The 16,085-nt window shown below is 43.4% G+C and overlaps 1 protein-coding gene across 3 annotated transcripts in view; it reads left to right on the plus strand.

Moving 5' to 3' along the window:
- The first annotated feature begins 218 nt into the window (after positions 1–218).
- LOC124045477 (S-adenosylhomocysteine hydrolase-like protein 1) overlaps positions 219–16,085 on the plus strand; it is a 47,390-nt gene continuing 31,523 nt past the window's right edge. For 2 of the 3 annotated variants that reach the window (XM_046364794.1, XM_046364792.1), the window contains exon 1: positions 219–763. In XM_046364794.1, coding sequence (XP_046220750.1) covers positions 563–763 — 201 coding nt within the window. In that variant the 5' untranslated portion in view covers positions 219–562. The remainder of the gene's footprint in view (positions 764–16,085) is intronic. The other variant, XM_046364791.1, reaches the window with a different exon arrangement.

A 16,085-nucleotide genomic window follows, 5' to 3' on the forward strand; every position in this document is an offset into this window, starting at 1 on the left:
ACCATCAGTACAGTTTAATGACAGGACATTTTGTTCAAATTTGTATTACTATGGTGGGTTTACAGTGGTCATGACGCTATCAAACTGTACCAGAAGTCAGATGGGTCAAATCCAGTTCTCATTGGACACAGAAGCAGTCCCTTGTCACCATTGGATGAAAGCCTCCCACTACCCGGCCCCTCGTTCAGGTGACTTATCCAACAAACCGCCCACTTCGGATGCTGAGCTTGTGACTTGGCAACCGACTGGTTAACCGGCCGAAGACCGAAGTCACGACGGCAAGAAAAATAGAGTTCTCATTCAACACTGCCCACACACTGTCTATAATAGTCAGGCTAGTGCTACAAGGTGCGTCTTTATATTTTGCGGTTGACAGCAGGCCGTTTCGGTTCGGAAATTACAAACACGAAACAGAAAAGCTCACAGGACAAGAAGACGAGAGAGGTGCGTGAGCAGAGAGAGAGAGAGAGAGAGAGAGAGAGAGAGAGAGATCCTAGCCTACACAGTTGCTACTAAGTCTGACATCATCACAATTATATACCAAGAGGTCGGAATCACTTGAATGCAAAAGATGACAGACGCGGTCGTGGACGGTAAATTGGAGGCGGTGAAACAGGCTAGTAAATATGTCAAAGAGACGGAGAACGTCGCGGAAAAATATTCCGCGATGACCGTTAGCAAGAACAGCGACATGAACATGAACGTGGGTGAATTGCAGTCCGCAGCATTTACTGCTGTGCCAACTCTCAAACCCATCAAGAAGGTAAGAAGCAAAGCACAGTCATCATCATCATCATCATCATTCACTACCGTAGGCCGAGGATACTGTTGTGGAAACTGCATATATATACGGGATGGAGCGATGGGTGCAGGATCTGTCTGCTATTGCATACTCACGAGAAGAAACATCCTACTGCATGTCTGACCTTATAAAATAGAACATTTCAATCATACCAAATATGTGTTAAACCTTATGTTACCCAATGATAAAGGTTTCATTTATTTATTGAGAAATTCTACATTTAGAGCAGGACCTTTTTTCTTATAATATACAGGTAACTGTCAAAATAAAGGAAACGTGTTTTAATGGGGCGCTGGGCCATAACGAGCCAGAAGCACCTTCACAATGCTCGTTGGAATATATTATACAAGTGTAACTGGACAAAATAATGTAAATACTTGAGTAAATGAGGAGGAATACAAAGTATATCGAAGGCAGGTGCTTCCACACAGGTGTTGTTCCTGAGTTAATTAAGCAATGAACATCCCGTCATACTTAAGCCGGGTGTACACTACATGATTTTGGCCCCGATCTAGCTCTTCCAGACAAGTTTTTGAGATCGGAAACTAAAATCCCCATGCGCTGCGGTCATCGACGCTCGTTTAAATGTGAGCGGTTCAAGAGACGCAATCAGAGGGGCTATGGATCTCGTCTTTGAGCAGTCCCAGACGTCCCGATATTTTAAAAACATTTTTTGATTTTATTCGCGCAGAATCTGCAATGCTCTTGTAAGGTGAGATGTCTAATGACACATTTTGAGAACGGAGATCAGCAATAGACAATAAGGGCTCGCCAAAGAAGCCAGTGAGATGCTGATGTTGTTTCGCGTCACCCAGAATGTGAAGACTTTCAAGCTATTAGTTTACGTTTGTACTTGCCTTTAACCAAAACCAAAGTGTCAAATCGTTACAGCTCTGAAGTTCACAAGCAATGTTATTCAATTCAAAATGTTGTCTAGATATTTGAACTCTGTATGGGAAGTGTGAATGTCTGACGGAGAGCGTTTATGAGGCCAGCTCCCTTTGTTATAGCGGCGTTACATCTAATCACATTATTATTTTCGTTAGACAACGTTGTATCGAGAGATTCCTCAAGACCAAGTGAAGAACCTTGTAATGCGTGACCCCTGTCTGTGCCACATCGTTTAAGCCTGGGGGACATCATGACTTTCCAAATCCTAACATCGCTGAGCCGCTCACATTGAACGACCGCCTTTCTTTCCCGTAGTGTTTTCTCTTCGTGTTCCCAACGTAGTGGTGCGCACACTCAAACCACAGATGGTGGTCACAACCCCACAACCCTTAAAATATTGCAGTTAAAGTGCAGTATATCTGCAGTATGATGTAAACACTGCGTCCAAAATGACACTTGTTGTTTTACTGAAGTAATTCTGCAGTGGTTCTGCAGTTACAGTGCAATACACGGCCGCTATTCGGCAATAATAATCGGCGTCCAAAGTAAACCAGTTGAATGCATTTACTGCACTTTTACAGCAGTTTCAAAACATCAGTATTGTTTTGTTTGTAAGGGACACTACAAGATTATTCAATGTGATTATATTTAACGTAGCTACGAGCTGTGACTCAAAAGAAGACGCGTGAACGTTAAATCAGACAGTCACGCTTGCCATACCGGGTTGAAGTATCTAGCCAACATTTTGAATGGAAAAACATTGCTTGTGAACTTCAGAGCTGTAACTACCTGACACCTTGGCTTCGGTTAAAGGTAAGTACAAGGTCATACTACAGTAGTCATCCCTCCTGCTCGAGTCAACACATTCTGGGTGATGCGAAACAACGTCATCATCTCGCTGGTTTCTTCTCTGGGAGATCTCATTGGCTATTGCTGATCACTGTTCTTTAAACTTGTCGTTGCGCGTCGCACACTACAAGAGCGTTGCAGATTTTGTGCTGAGAAAATATGGGTTTTGTGCTGAGAAAATATCGGGACATCTGGGACTGCTCAAAAATGAGATCGGTAGTCCTCAGATTGCGTGTTTGATCCGCTCAAATTAAACGAGCGTCGGTGACTACCGTGCGCCCAGAGTCGGCAATAACATGGGGATTTTTTTCCCCCGATCTCAAAAACTTGTCTGGGACAGCTAGATCGTGGCCACAATCATGTAGCGGACACTCGGCTTTATTAGTGTGCGTACCACTACACTTGCAAGACAACAACAACAAAAAAACGACTGGAAATACGGTCGTTTAATGTGAGAGGTTCAGCGAGAACCAGTTTGGATTTTGAACGTCGTGTAATACACACCCGGCCTAAGGGTCATAAATGCTGGGCAGGCCATTATTTTGGCTACCATTGGGAAAGGTGGATACCTGGTCAGTTGTACAACTGAATGCCTTCAACTGAAATGTGTCTTCCGCATTTAGCCCAACCCCTCTGAATCAGAGAGGTGCGTGCGGGGTCTGCCTTAATCGACATCCAAGTCTTCGGCGGCATTGCTATAGGATGACCATGCCCCCATCCACAGGGCACGAGTGATCACTGAATGGTTTGATGATAATTTTTATTTATTTTTTATTTCACCTTTATTTAACCAGGTAGGCAAGTTGAGAACAAGTTCTCATTTACAATTGCGACCTGGCCAAGATAAAGCAAAGCAGTTCGACAGATACAACGACACAGAGTTACACATGGAGTAAAACAAACATACAGTCAATAATACAGTATAAACAAGTCAATGTGAGTAAATGAGGTGAGAAGGGAGGTAAAGGCAAAAAAGGCCATGGTGGCAAAGTAAATACAATATAGCAAATAAAACACTGGAATGGTAGTTTTGCAGTGGAAGAATGTGCAAAGTAGAAATAAAAATAATGGGGTGCAAAGGAGCAAAATAAATAAATAAATTAAATACAGTTGGGAAAGAGGTAGTTGTTTGGGCTAAATTATAGGTGGGCTATGTACAGGTGCAGTAATCTGTAAGATGCTCTGACAGTTGGTGCTTAAAGCTAGTGAGGGAGATAAGTGTTTCCAGTTTCAGAGATTTTTGCAGTTCGTTCCAGTCACTGGCAGCAGAGAACTGGAAGGAGAGGCGGCCAAAGAAAGAATTGGTTTTGGGGGTGACCAGAGAGATATACCTGCTGGAGCGTGTGCTACAGGTGGGAGATGCTATGGTGACCAGCGAGCTGAGATAAGGGGGGACTTTACCTAGCAGGGTCTTGTAGATGACATGGAGCCAGTGGGTTTGGGACGAATATGGGACGAGTATGAAGCGAGGGCCAGCCAACGAGAGCGTACAGGTCGCAATGGTGGGTAGTATATGGGGCTTTGGTGACAAAACGGATTGCACTGTGATAGACTGCATCCAATTTGTTGAGTAGGGTATTGGAGGCTATTTTGTAAATGACATCGCCAAAGTCGAGGATTGGTAGGATGGTCAGTTTTACAAGGGTATGTTTGGCAGCATGAGTGAAGGATGCTTTGTTGCGAAATAGGAAGCCAATTCTAGATTTAACTTTGGATTGGAGATGTTTGATATGGGTCTGGAAGGGGAGTTTACAGTCTAACCAGACACCTAAGTATTTGTAGTTGTCCACGTATTCTAAGTCAGAGCCGTCCAGAGTAGTGATGTTGGACAGGCGGGTAGGTGCAGGTAGCGATCGGTTGAAGAGCATGGATTTAGTTTTACTTGTATTTAAGAGCAATTGGAGGCCACGGAAGGAGAGTTGTATGGCATTGAAGCTTGCCTGGAGGGTTGTTAACACAGTGTCCAAAGAAGGGCCGGAAGTATACAGAATGGTGTCGTCTGCGTAGAGGTGGATCAGGGACTCACCAGCAGCAAGAGCGACCTCATTGATGTATACAGAGAAGAGAGTCGGTCCAAGAATTGAACCCTGTGGCACCCCCATAGAGACTCCCAGAGGTCCGGACAGCAGACCCTCCGATTTGACACACTGAACTCTATCAGAGAAGTAGTTGGTGAACCAGGCGAGGCAATCATTTGAGAAACCAAGGCTGTCAAGTCTGCCGATGAGGATGTGGTGGTTGACAGAATCGAAAGCCTTGGCCAGATCAATGAATACGGCTGCACAGTAATGTTTCTTATTGATGGCGGTTAAGATATCGTTTAGGACCTTGAGCGTGGCTGAGGTGCACCCATGACCAGCTCTGAAACCAGATTGCATAGCAGAGAAGGTATGGTGAGATTCTAAATGGTCGGTAATCTGTAATGAAATCTGAATAATGAAAATAGGTGAACCATACTCCATGGAGGTCTCAGTCACCAAATCTCAACCCAATTGAATATTTATGGGAGATTCAGGAGTGGCGCCTTTGAGGCAGCGTTTTCCACCACTATAAACAAAAAAACACCAAAAGGATGGAATTTATCGTGGAAGAATGGTGTCACATCCCTCCAATAGAGGTCCAGACATGTCTAGAATTTATGGCAAGATGCATTGAAGCTGTTCTGGCACGTGAAGGCCCAATGCCCTGTTAAGAACCTTTTTGTCGGTCCTTGATTTTCAGCATTTACCTGTATCTTTATTATAATGACCATCTTCCTTGAATATACTATATATATACACAACTGTGTGGACACCCCTTCAAATGAGTGGATTCAGCTATTTCAGCCACACCTGTTGCTGACAAGTGTATAAAATCACGCTCACAGCCATACAATCTCCATCGACAAACATTGGCAGTAGAATGGCCTTACTGAAGAGCTCAATGACTTTCAACGTGGCACCGTCATAGTATGCCACCTTTCCAACAAGTCCGTCCATCAAATGTCTGCCCTTCTAGAGCTGCCCCGGTCAACTGTAAGTGCTGTTATTGTGAAGTGGAAACGTCTAGTAGCAACAACATGCTCAGCCCCCGAAGTGGTAGGCCACACAAGCTCACAGAACTGGACCGCAGAGTGCTAAAGCGCGTAGAGCGTATAAATCATCTGTCCTCGGTTGCAACATTCACTACCGAGTTCCAAACTGCCTCTGGAAACAACATCAGTGCAATAACTGTTTGTTGGGAACTTTGTGAAATAGTTTTCCATGGCCGAGTAGCCGCACACAAGCCTAAGATCACTATGTATATGTATATGCCATTTAGCAGACGCTTTTATCCAAAGCGACTTACAGTCATGTGTGCATACATTCTACGTATGGGTGGTCCCGGGGATCAAACCCACTACCCTGGCGTTACAAGCGCCATGCTCTACCAACTGAGCTACAGAAGGACTGTCAAGCGTCGGTTGGAGTGGTGTAAAGCTCACCGCCATTGGACTCTGGAGCGATGAATCATGCTTCACCAGTCTGACGGACAAATCTGGGTTTGGCGGATGCTAGGAGAACGCTACCTGCCCCAATGCATAGTCGTAACTGTAAAGTTTGGTGGAGGAGGAGTAATGGTCTGGGGCTGTTTTTGTCATGGTTTGGGCCCCTTAGTTCCAGTGAAGGGAAATCTTAACACTACAGCATACAATGACATTCTAGACGATCCTGTGCTTCCAACTTTGTGGCAACAGTTTGGGGAAAGCCCTTTCCTGTTTCAGCATGACAATGCCCCCGCACAAACCGAGGTCCATACAGAATTTTTTTCTCCCCGGAGATCGGTGTGGAAGAACTTGACTGGCCTTCACAGAGTCCTGATCTTAACCCCAACAGACACTAATAAATACTTTTGCTAATCCTCAGAGTATGTTTCAGTAAAGACAGATCCAGTATAGTCAGGGGATAAAAGTAGGCTACTACAGATGGAAACTTGCTATGATCTAACCAACATCATGAAGGGATGTCCATTGCAAAACTGATTTAACTGCTGCACTACCCCTTTGATTTGTATGCTAACCCCAGAGTGTGGACGGGACAAACCTTGTGGTCTCTGTTGAAGCATCCAGGGCTTAGTCAACTCTTGGTTCAAACCAGATCAAATTGGATCTGTCCTACTCTTTGTTTGTTTGTGTCCTGAATGGCACCCTATTCCCCAAATAGCCCAAATGGGCCATGGTTTAAAGTAGTGGACTTTAAAGGGAATAAGATGCCATTTGGTATGCCTCCTGTGAAAGACTGTTAGTATGAACGGTAAACTGACCAGCGCACGCTATATTTAGAGTTCTGGGTTTGGAGATTAATTAATCTCAGAACAGACTGCTGATATCAGATAAGTTTTCACTTTAAGATAATAATTAATATGATTTATATGAACAGATCTGATCCTAAATCAGCATTCCTACTCTGAGAAACGCTGTGATTACGGGTCCTGGTGTTTAAACAGTGGAGGAATGTGGTCTGAGTCTTAGGAAAATAAATCTGTGTTATGAATTCATGCGAGAGCCTGTGAACCAGGGCTCCTGACTGTTGTCAAACTGTGCCACATGTAATGGTGTTAAAGTCTTGAGTAAGAAGATGAATTTACAGGGTTAAAATAGTGAAGAAGATTATGTAAACACTAAACATAGAAAAAGTATTTACCAAAAATATGCTTTTCTTTTGCATGAGTGGGAAGCGGTATTTGGGGGAAAATACATAGCTTTATTATGGTTTTCTAAAACCAAACAAACACATTTCAAATAGAAGAGATTTATTTACCCCAAGTCTCAACCAGGACCTCTCTCCATACCAAATGGCTGCACCCTGGACAGTTATGCAAGTTGGGAGTGTAGTTATCGGCCTGAGAGTGTGTCATCAAGGCTGTCATCAAGGCAAAAGGGTGGCTACTTTGAAGAATCTCAAATATCTTTTGATTTGTTTAACACTTTTTTGGTCACTACATGATTCCATATGTGTTATTTCATGGTTTTGATGTCTTCACTATTATTATACAATGTAGAAAATAGTAAAAATAAAGAAAAACCCTTAAATGAGTAGGTGACTGGCTGTGCCTGCCCTGTGTGTGTGTGAGTGTGTGTGGGGGGGTGCCTACTTCCTCCTCTTCAATCTACCCACTAGTAACACGACAGTATACCTCCTGGGAGGAATGTGGCTGAGAATGGAGTCATCATTACAATGCATTTATTAAAGTGTTTACCTTTGATGTTATCACTTAGGTAATAGGCAGTCATATCACTTAGTTAATAGGCAGTCATATCACTTAGGTAATAGGCAGTCATATCACTTAGGTAATAGGCAGTCATATCACTTAGGTAATAGGCAGTCATATCACTTAGGTAATAGGCAGTCATATCACTTAGGTAATAGGCAGTCATATCACTTAGGTAATAGGCAGTCATATCACTTAGTTAATAGGCAGTCATATCACTTAGGTAATAGGCAGTCATATCACTTAGTTAATAGGCAGTCATATCACTTAGGTAATAGGCAGTCATATCACTTAGGTAATAGGCAGTCATATCACTTAGGTAATAGGCAGTCATATCACTTAGGTAATAGGCAGTCATATCACTTAGGTAATAGGCAGTCATATCACTTAGGTAATAGGCAGTCATATCACTTAGGTAATAGGCAGTCATATCACTTAGGTAATAGGCAGTCATATCACTTAGTTAATAGGCAGTCATATCACTTAGGTAATAGGCAGTCATGTCACTTAGTTAATAGGCAGTCATATCACTTAGGTAATAGGCAGTCATATCACTTAGGTAATAGGCAGTCATGAAAGACTACCTCTTAGGAAAAACAATGTTCTACATTAGTCAAACATTCAAAGCCATTTTATTTTGTGATAGCATTTTATGGCATACTTTGTTTACGTCAAGGTCAAGCTCAGATATTCATTTAACATGTTTGAGATAGAAGATAAGCTATTAGCAAATAGCCATAGAACAAACTTGAATGCTTACTTACTATCTAGGCTTTATCGCTGTTGATCTTATGACAGAAACTGTTCTGGTGCCTCGTGGATCTAAATTCAACACTAAAATCAAACAGCAACTCTGTTGATAACATTGTTTAATCTGGAACAGTAAGTACCTTCTCTATTTCTGTCATTACCAGCAGTACTGAGTCATGCTGCAGTGCTGTGTTCACAGTGTTTGACTATCAGTCAAATCAGATCAAATCAAAAAAGAATATTAAACGCTTACTTACAAGCCCTTAATGCAGGGAGGCTTAAATCAGTTTTACCTCATTTCTATCAGCATGTTAAATGTGCAACCATAGGGGGGAAAAAAACTCACCACACACACAGAAGCGTAAACATCTCTCCTTCGCCCGCCATTTGGCAAATCTGACCATATTTCTATCCTCCTGATTCCTGCTTACAAGCAAAAAAATTACAGCAGGAAGCACCAGTGACTCGGCCTATAAAAAATGGTCAGATGAAGCAGATGGTAAACTACAGGACTGTTTTTCTATCACAGACTGGAGTATGTTTCCGGGATTCTTCCGATGGCATTGAGGAGAACACCACGTCAGTCATCAAAAAACATTTTTTATTTTTTATTTCACCTTTATTTAACCAGGTAGGCAAGTTGAGAACAAGTTCTCATTTACAATTGCGACCTGTCCAAGATAAAGCAAAGCAGTTCGACACATACAACGACACAGAGTTACACATGGAGTAAAACAAACATACAGTCAATAATACAGTATAAACAAGTCTATATACAATGTGAGCAAATGAGGTGAGAAGGGAGGTAAAGGCAAAAAAGGCCATGGTGGCAAAGTAAATACAATATAGCAAGTAAAACACTGGAATGGTAGTTTTGCAATGGAAGAATGTGCAAAGTAGAAATAAAAATAATGGGGTGCAAAGGAGCAAAATAAATAAATTAAATACAGTAGAGAAAGAGGTAGTTGTTTGGGCTAAATTATAGGTGGGCTATGTACAGGTGCAGTAATCTGTGAGCTGCTCTGACAGTTGGTGCTTAAAGCTAGTGAGGGAGATAAGTGTTTCCAGTTTCAGAGATTTTTGTAGTTCGTTCCAGTCATTGGCAGCAGAGAACTGGAAGGAGAGGCGGCCAAAGAAAGAATTGGTTTTGGGGGTGACTAGAGAGATATACCTGCTGGAGCGTGTGCTACAGGTGGGAGATGCTATCGTGACCAGCGAGCTGAGATAAGGGGGGACTTTACCTAGCAGGGTCTTGTAGATGACATGGAGCCAGTGGGTTTGGCGACGAGTATGAAGCGAGGGCCAGCCAACGAGAGCGTACAGGTCGCAATGGTGGGTAGTATATGGGGCTTTGGTGACAAAACAGATTGCACTGTGATCAATAAGTGCATCGATGACGTCGTCCCCACAGTGACTGTACTTACATACCCCAACCAGAAGCCATGGATTACAGGCAGCATTCGCACTGAACTAAAGGGTAGAGCTGCCGCTTTCAAGGAGCTGGACTCTAACCCGGAAGGTTGTAAGAAATCCCGCTATGCTCTCTGACGAACCATGATCAGGCAAAGCATCAATACAGGACGAAGATCGAATCGTACTACACAGGCAGCGACGCTCGTCGGATGCGTCAGGGATTGCAACTGTTACAGACTATAAAGGGAAGCAGCTGAGAGCTGCCCAGTGACTCAAGCCTATCAGACAAGCTAAATCACTTCTATGCTCGCTTCGAGATAAGTAACACTGAAACATGCATGAGAGCATCAGCTGTTCCGGACGTTTTTGTGATCATGCTCTCCGCAGCCATCATGGCTCACATCAACACCATTATCCCAGAAACCCTTGACCCACTCCAATTTGCATACCGCACCAACAGATCCACAGATTATGCAATCTTTATTGCACTCCACACTGCCCTTTCCCACCTGGACAAAAGGAACACTTATGTGAGAATGCTATTCATTGACTACAGCTCAGCGTTCAACACCATAGTGCCCTCAAAGCTCATCACTAAGCTAAGGACCCTGGGACTAAAAACCTCCCTCTGCAATTGGATCCTGGATTTCCTACGGGCTGCCCCCAGGTGGTAAGGGTAGGTAATAACACATCCGCCATGCTCATCCTCAAAACGGGAGCCACTCAGGGGTGCGTGCTCAGTCCGTTCCTGTACTCCCTGTTCACTCATGACTGCACGGCCAGGCACAACTCCAACACCATCATTAAGTTTGCCGATGACCCAACAGTGGTAGGCCTGATCATCGATAACGATGAGACAGCCTATAGGGAGGAGGTAATAGACCTGACCGTATGGTGCAAGGACAACTACCTCTCCCTCAACATGATCAAGACAAAGGAGAAGATTGTGGGCTACAGGAAAAGGAGGACCGAGCACACCCCCATTCTCATCGACAGTGCTGTAGTGGAGCAGGTTCAGAGCTTCAAGTTCCTTGGCGTTCACATCACCAACAAACTAACATGGTCCAAGCACCCCAAGACAGCTGTGAAGATGGCACGAGAAAACCTATTCCTCCCCAGGAGACTGAAAAGATTTGGCATGGCTCCTTAGATCCTCGAAAGGTTTTACAGCTGCACCATCGAGAGCATCCTGACTGGTTGCATTACTGCCTGGTATGGCAACTACTCGGCGTCCGACCACAAGACACCTCAGAGGGTAGTGCATACGTCACCGGGGCCAAGCTTCCTGCCATCCAGGACCTCTATACCAGGCGGTGTGACTATGACTAGGGTGGCTGGAGTCTTTGATCATTTTTAGGGCCTTCCTCTGACACCGCCTGGTATAGAGGTCCTGGATGCGAAGGTTCACCTTTCAACACGACAATGACCCTAAGCACACAGCCAAGACAACGCAAGAGTGGCTGCGGGACAATCTCTGAATGTCCTCGAGTGGCCCAGCCAGAGCCCAGACTTGAACCCGATCTAACATCTTTGGAGAGAACTGAAAATAGCTGTGCAGCAATGCTCCCAATCCAACCTGACAAACCTTGATACGATCTACAGAGAAGAATGGGAGAAACACCCCAAATTCAGGTATGCCAAGCTTGTAGCGTCATACCCACTCTTGCGTTGTGTTATTGACTTTACGTTTGTTTATGTGTAACTCTGTGTTGTTGTTTTTGTCACACTGCTGTGCTTTATCTTGGCCAGGTCGCATTTGTAAATGAGAACTTCTTCTCAACTGGCCTACCTGGTTAAATAATGGTGTTCTCAACTGGCCTACCTGGTTAAATAATGGTGTTCTCAACTGGCCTACCTGGTTAAATAATGGTGTTCTCAACTGGCCTACCTGGTTAAATAAAGGTGTTCTCAACTGGCCTACCTGGTTAAATAATGGTGTTCTCAACTGGCCTACCTGGTTAAATAATGGTGTTCTCAACTGGCCTACCTGGTTAAATAATGGTGTTTCTCAACTGGCCTACCTGGTTAAATAATGGTGTTCTCAACTGGCCTACCTGGTTAAATAATGGTGTTCTCAACTGGCCTACCTGGTTAAATAAAGGTGTTCTCAACTGGCCTACCTGGTTAAATAATGGTGTTCTCAACTGGCCTACCTGGTTAAATAATGGTGTTCTCAACTGGCCTACCTGGTTAAATAATGGTGTTCTCAACTGGCCTACCTGGTTAAATAATGGTGTTCTCAACTGGCCTACCTGGTTAAATAATGGTGTTCTCAACTGGCCTACCTGGTTAAATAATGGTGTTCTCAACTGGCCTACCTGGTTAAATAATGGTGTTCTCAACTGGCCTACCTGGTTAAATAATGGTGTTCTCAACTGGCCTACCTGGTTAAATAATGGTGTTCTCAACTGGCCTACCTGGTTAAATAATGGTGTTCTCAACTGGCCTACCTGGTTAAATAATGGTGTTCTCAACTGGCCTACCTGGTTAAATAAAGGTGTTCTCAACTGGCCTACCTGGTTAATTAAAGGTGAAATAAAATAGATTAATAAAAAAATACCAAAGAAGACTCAACGCTTTTCAATTAATTTGCGAAAAAGTCTGAAAACCAGTTTTTGCTTTGTCATAATGGGGTATTGTGTGTGGATTGATGAGGGGAAAAAAACTATGTAATCCATTTTAGAATATGGCTGTAACGTAACAAAGTGTGGAAAATGTCAAGGGGTCTGAATACTTTTCGAATGCACCGTATGTGTGACCCGACCCTTTTTTTAAATCGTAGTTGACTACCCCTGGTCTATGGATTACACCTCCTGTCCTGTCCTGTACTGTCCGGTTCTGTCAGATGGTGGTATTAGTGGTGCCACTCTAAGTGGTTTTAATGTTCCTCTATACTTAGCCTGTTCTCTGCTCCTACACCTCCAGTCACTAGGGGATCACAGAGTCCAGCGGAACCAGAAGACCTACTCAGCCATCTAAGAGACAGAAGGAGTATTTTTAGGATGACTAGATGGGTATAGGAATGCACTGTAGGCGTGTAGCCAGCACAAACTGATCTGGAACCAGGCTAGGAGGCTCATGGAAACTAAGGTTTAATTCCACCTCAATCCCCTTTTTATTAGCTAGGAGTCCTGTCTGACTGAGAACCAACAGTAGGAAAGGAAGAGCTGTTGGCAATGGCCTCGGGTAGATTAAGTAATAGGCAGGACTGAGAGTTCGGTGTGTGTGTGTGGTGTCTTGTGTGAAGGTGTGTTAAACATATGGTCTGCGGCTCTAGCTAGCATATAGTTGCCAAGGACAAGACCGAGACAGACAGAGGGGGAGAGGAGGGATTGTTCAGGTTGGACAGTTTGGACACCCCCACTTTCTACATAATGTCCATTAGACATGATGGTGATCTCCAATGCCTGAAACCTCCCGCTGTCTGTCTGGTCTGGTATGTTCAGTAATAATAACCCAGTAGCAACGTAACGTCAGGGACACGCAGGACCATCACTCAGACAGCGACACGCAGGACCATCACTCAGAGAGCGACACGCAGGACCATCACTCAGACAGCGACACGCAAGACCATCACTCAGACAGAGAAACAGAGGCTGAGGGAAAGAGGCAGAGCTAGAGACTAAGAGCTGACCATGGAGAAGGACAGACAGGGGACCACGACATATAGAAAAGCACAACATGGATGTGGGCATCGGCACGGGATGGAGCAGGCAAGTTACCTACTCTTTATGAAGTTGTTTAATGTAAATGATTCTCTATGCAGACCTATATACAGTGTTTATATAGTGTTTTAGTCCAGAATATGTCTCTGCTCTGTAATTGGATACCTAATATATAAGACATTTAGATATTAAGATTTTACTGAGTTACAGTTCAAGGAAATCAGTCAATTTAAATAAATTCATGATGTCCTAATCTACGGATTTCACATGACTGGGCAGGGGTGCAGCCATGCCCCCATGGCCAACCAGGCCCACCTACTGGGTCCACCTACTGGGGAGTCAGGCCCAGCCAATCAGAACGAGTTTTTCCCCACAAAAGGGCTTTGTGGGGCCTGCAGATGAAGAAACCGGATGTGGAGGTCCTGGGTAACGATGCTTCGAGGGTGACTGTTGTTGATGTGTGCAGAGGATTCCTGGTTCGCGTATGGGCAAGGGGACGGTCTAAAGTTATACTGTTACACTTGGTAGCCTGTAAAATATTGCAACTTTACAATTACAATACTTATGCTGTGCTTAACAGTCAGTGTCCTTCACTCTCCGGGTGACCATTTTGATCTGAACGGACCGACAACAGACAAACAGGCCTCGGCCTGGAATAGGTCGACAGAGTCAAGCCTTTGGACCAGGGATCAACGACTAGATTCAGCCCATGTCATGACTTCATGTTGGGAAAAGCAGGACATTTGAGATGGACTCCCATCTAGCAGTGAGTTGATGAGGTTATATTGCACCTATCTCTGGAACTTGCGCTGAATTCTTCAAAGTGTAGCCTACATGTTCTAGATGCAAAGTAAACACCGAATAGCTTTCCACTAAAATGTGAGACAGAGCACACGGCAGGCCAGTAAGACCACACACCTAGTTGCCAAAACAGCGACATTCTGATTTCTCCACTTCATGCTGTTTTTTTATTATTTTTTAAACAGTTGTTTGCTACTCTGGCTCTCACTGATTTCTTAATCCGAGGTTATGAAAGTTCAATGGATAGTCTACTACCCCCTGGGCACAGACGTCAGTTCAACATGTAGTTGGATGAGTTGTCAACTAACTTGAATTCAACGTGAAATCAGTCCGTATCTAAATAATATGTGTGAAATGCTTGATAGTGTATGTGATGTAAACAGAGAGGTCTACTTTCTTGGGGACTTGAATATTGACTGGTTTTCATCAAGCTGTCCGCTCAAGAGGAAGCTTCTCACTGTAACCAGTGTCTGTAATCTGGTTCAGGTTATTAATCAACCCACTCAACAGGAAGCTTCTCCCTGTAACCAGTGTCTGTAATCTGGTTCAGGTTATTAATCAACCTACCAGGGTGTTTACAAACACTACAGGAACAAGATCATCCACATGTATTGATCACATGTTTACTGATACTGTAAGACTTTGTTCTAAAGCTGTATCCGTACCCATTGGATGTATTGATCACATGTTTACTAATACTGTAAGACTTTGTTCTAAAGCTGTATCCGTACCCATTGGATGTATTGATCACATGTTTACTGATACTGTAAAACTTTGTTCTAAAGCTGTATCCGTACCCATTGGATGTATTGATCACATGTTTACTGATACTGTAAGACTTTGTTCTAAAGCTGTATCCGTACTCATTGGATGTATTGATCACATGTTTACTGATACTGTAAGACTTTGTTCTAAAGCTGTATCCATACCCATTGGATGTATTGATCACATGTTTACTGATACTGTAAGACTTTGTTCTAAAGCTGTATCCGTACCCATTGGATGCAGTGATCACAATATAGTGGCTACATACAGGAAAGCCAAAGTTCCAACATCTGAAATAGTTTATAAGAAAGCATACAAAAGATTTAGCTGTGACTCTTATGTGGATGATGTAAAACATATTTGTTGTTCTGATGTGATTAATAAGGAGCATCCAGACTTTACACTTGAATTTATGAAATTGCTTCTTCCAATTATTGATAAACATGCACCTGTTAGGAAACGGACTGTTAGAATTGTCAAGGCTTTATGGATTGATGAGGAATTGAAAAACTGTATGGTTGAAAGAGATGGGGCAAAAGGACTGGCTGATAAGTCTGTCTGCACATCTGACTGGCTGACTTACTGCACATCTGACTGGCTGACTGACTGCACATCTGACTGGCTGACTGACTGCACATCTGACTGGCTGACTTACTGCAAACTGAGAAATGATGTGACTAAACTCAACACAAAGAAGAAACTGTATTATGAAGACAAGATTAATGATATAAAGAATGATGGGAAAAAAACTTTGGATGGAATTATGGGCAGAAAGACATTCATCTTTCATCCGACGGCTTATTTATCACAAAACCATTTGACGTTGCCAGTCATTTTGATGATTACTTCATTGGCAAAGTGGGCAACCTTATGCAGGAAATGCCAACAACGAACAGTGAACTATTGTACTCATGTATAAA

This window comes from Oncorhynchus gorbuscha, linkage group LG10, assembly GCF_021184085.1.
Source record: "Oncorhynchus gorbuscha isolate QuinsamMale2020 ecotype Even-year linkage group LG10, OgorEven_v1.0, whole genome shotgun sequence".
NCBI classification, from domain to species: Eukaryota; Metazoa; Chordata; class Actinopteri; order Salmoniformes; family Salmonidae; genus Oncorhynchus; species Oncorhynchus gorbuscha.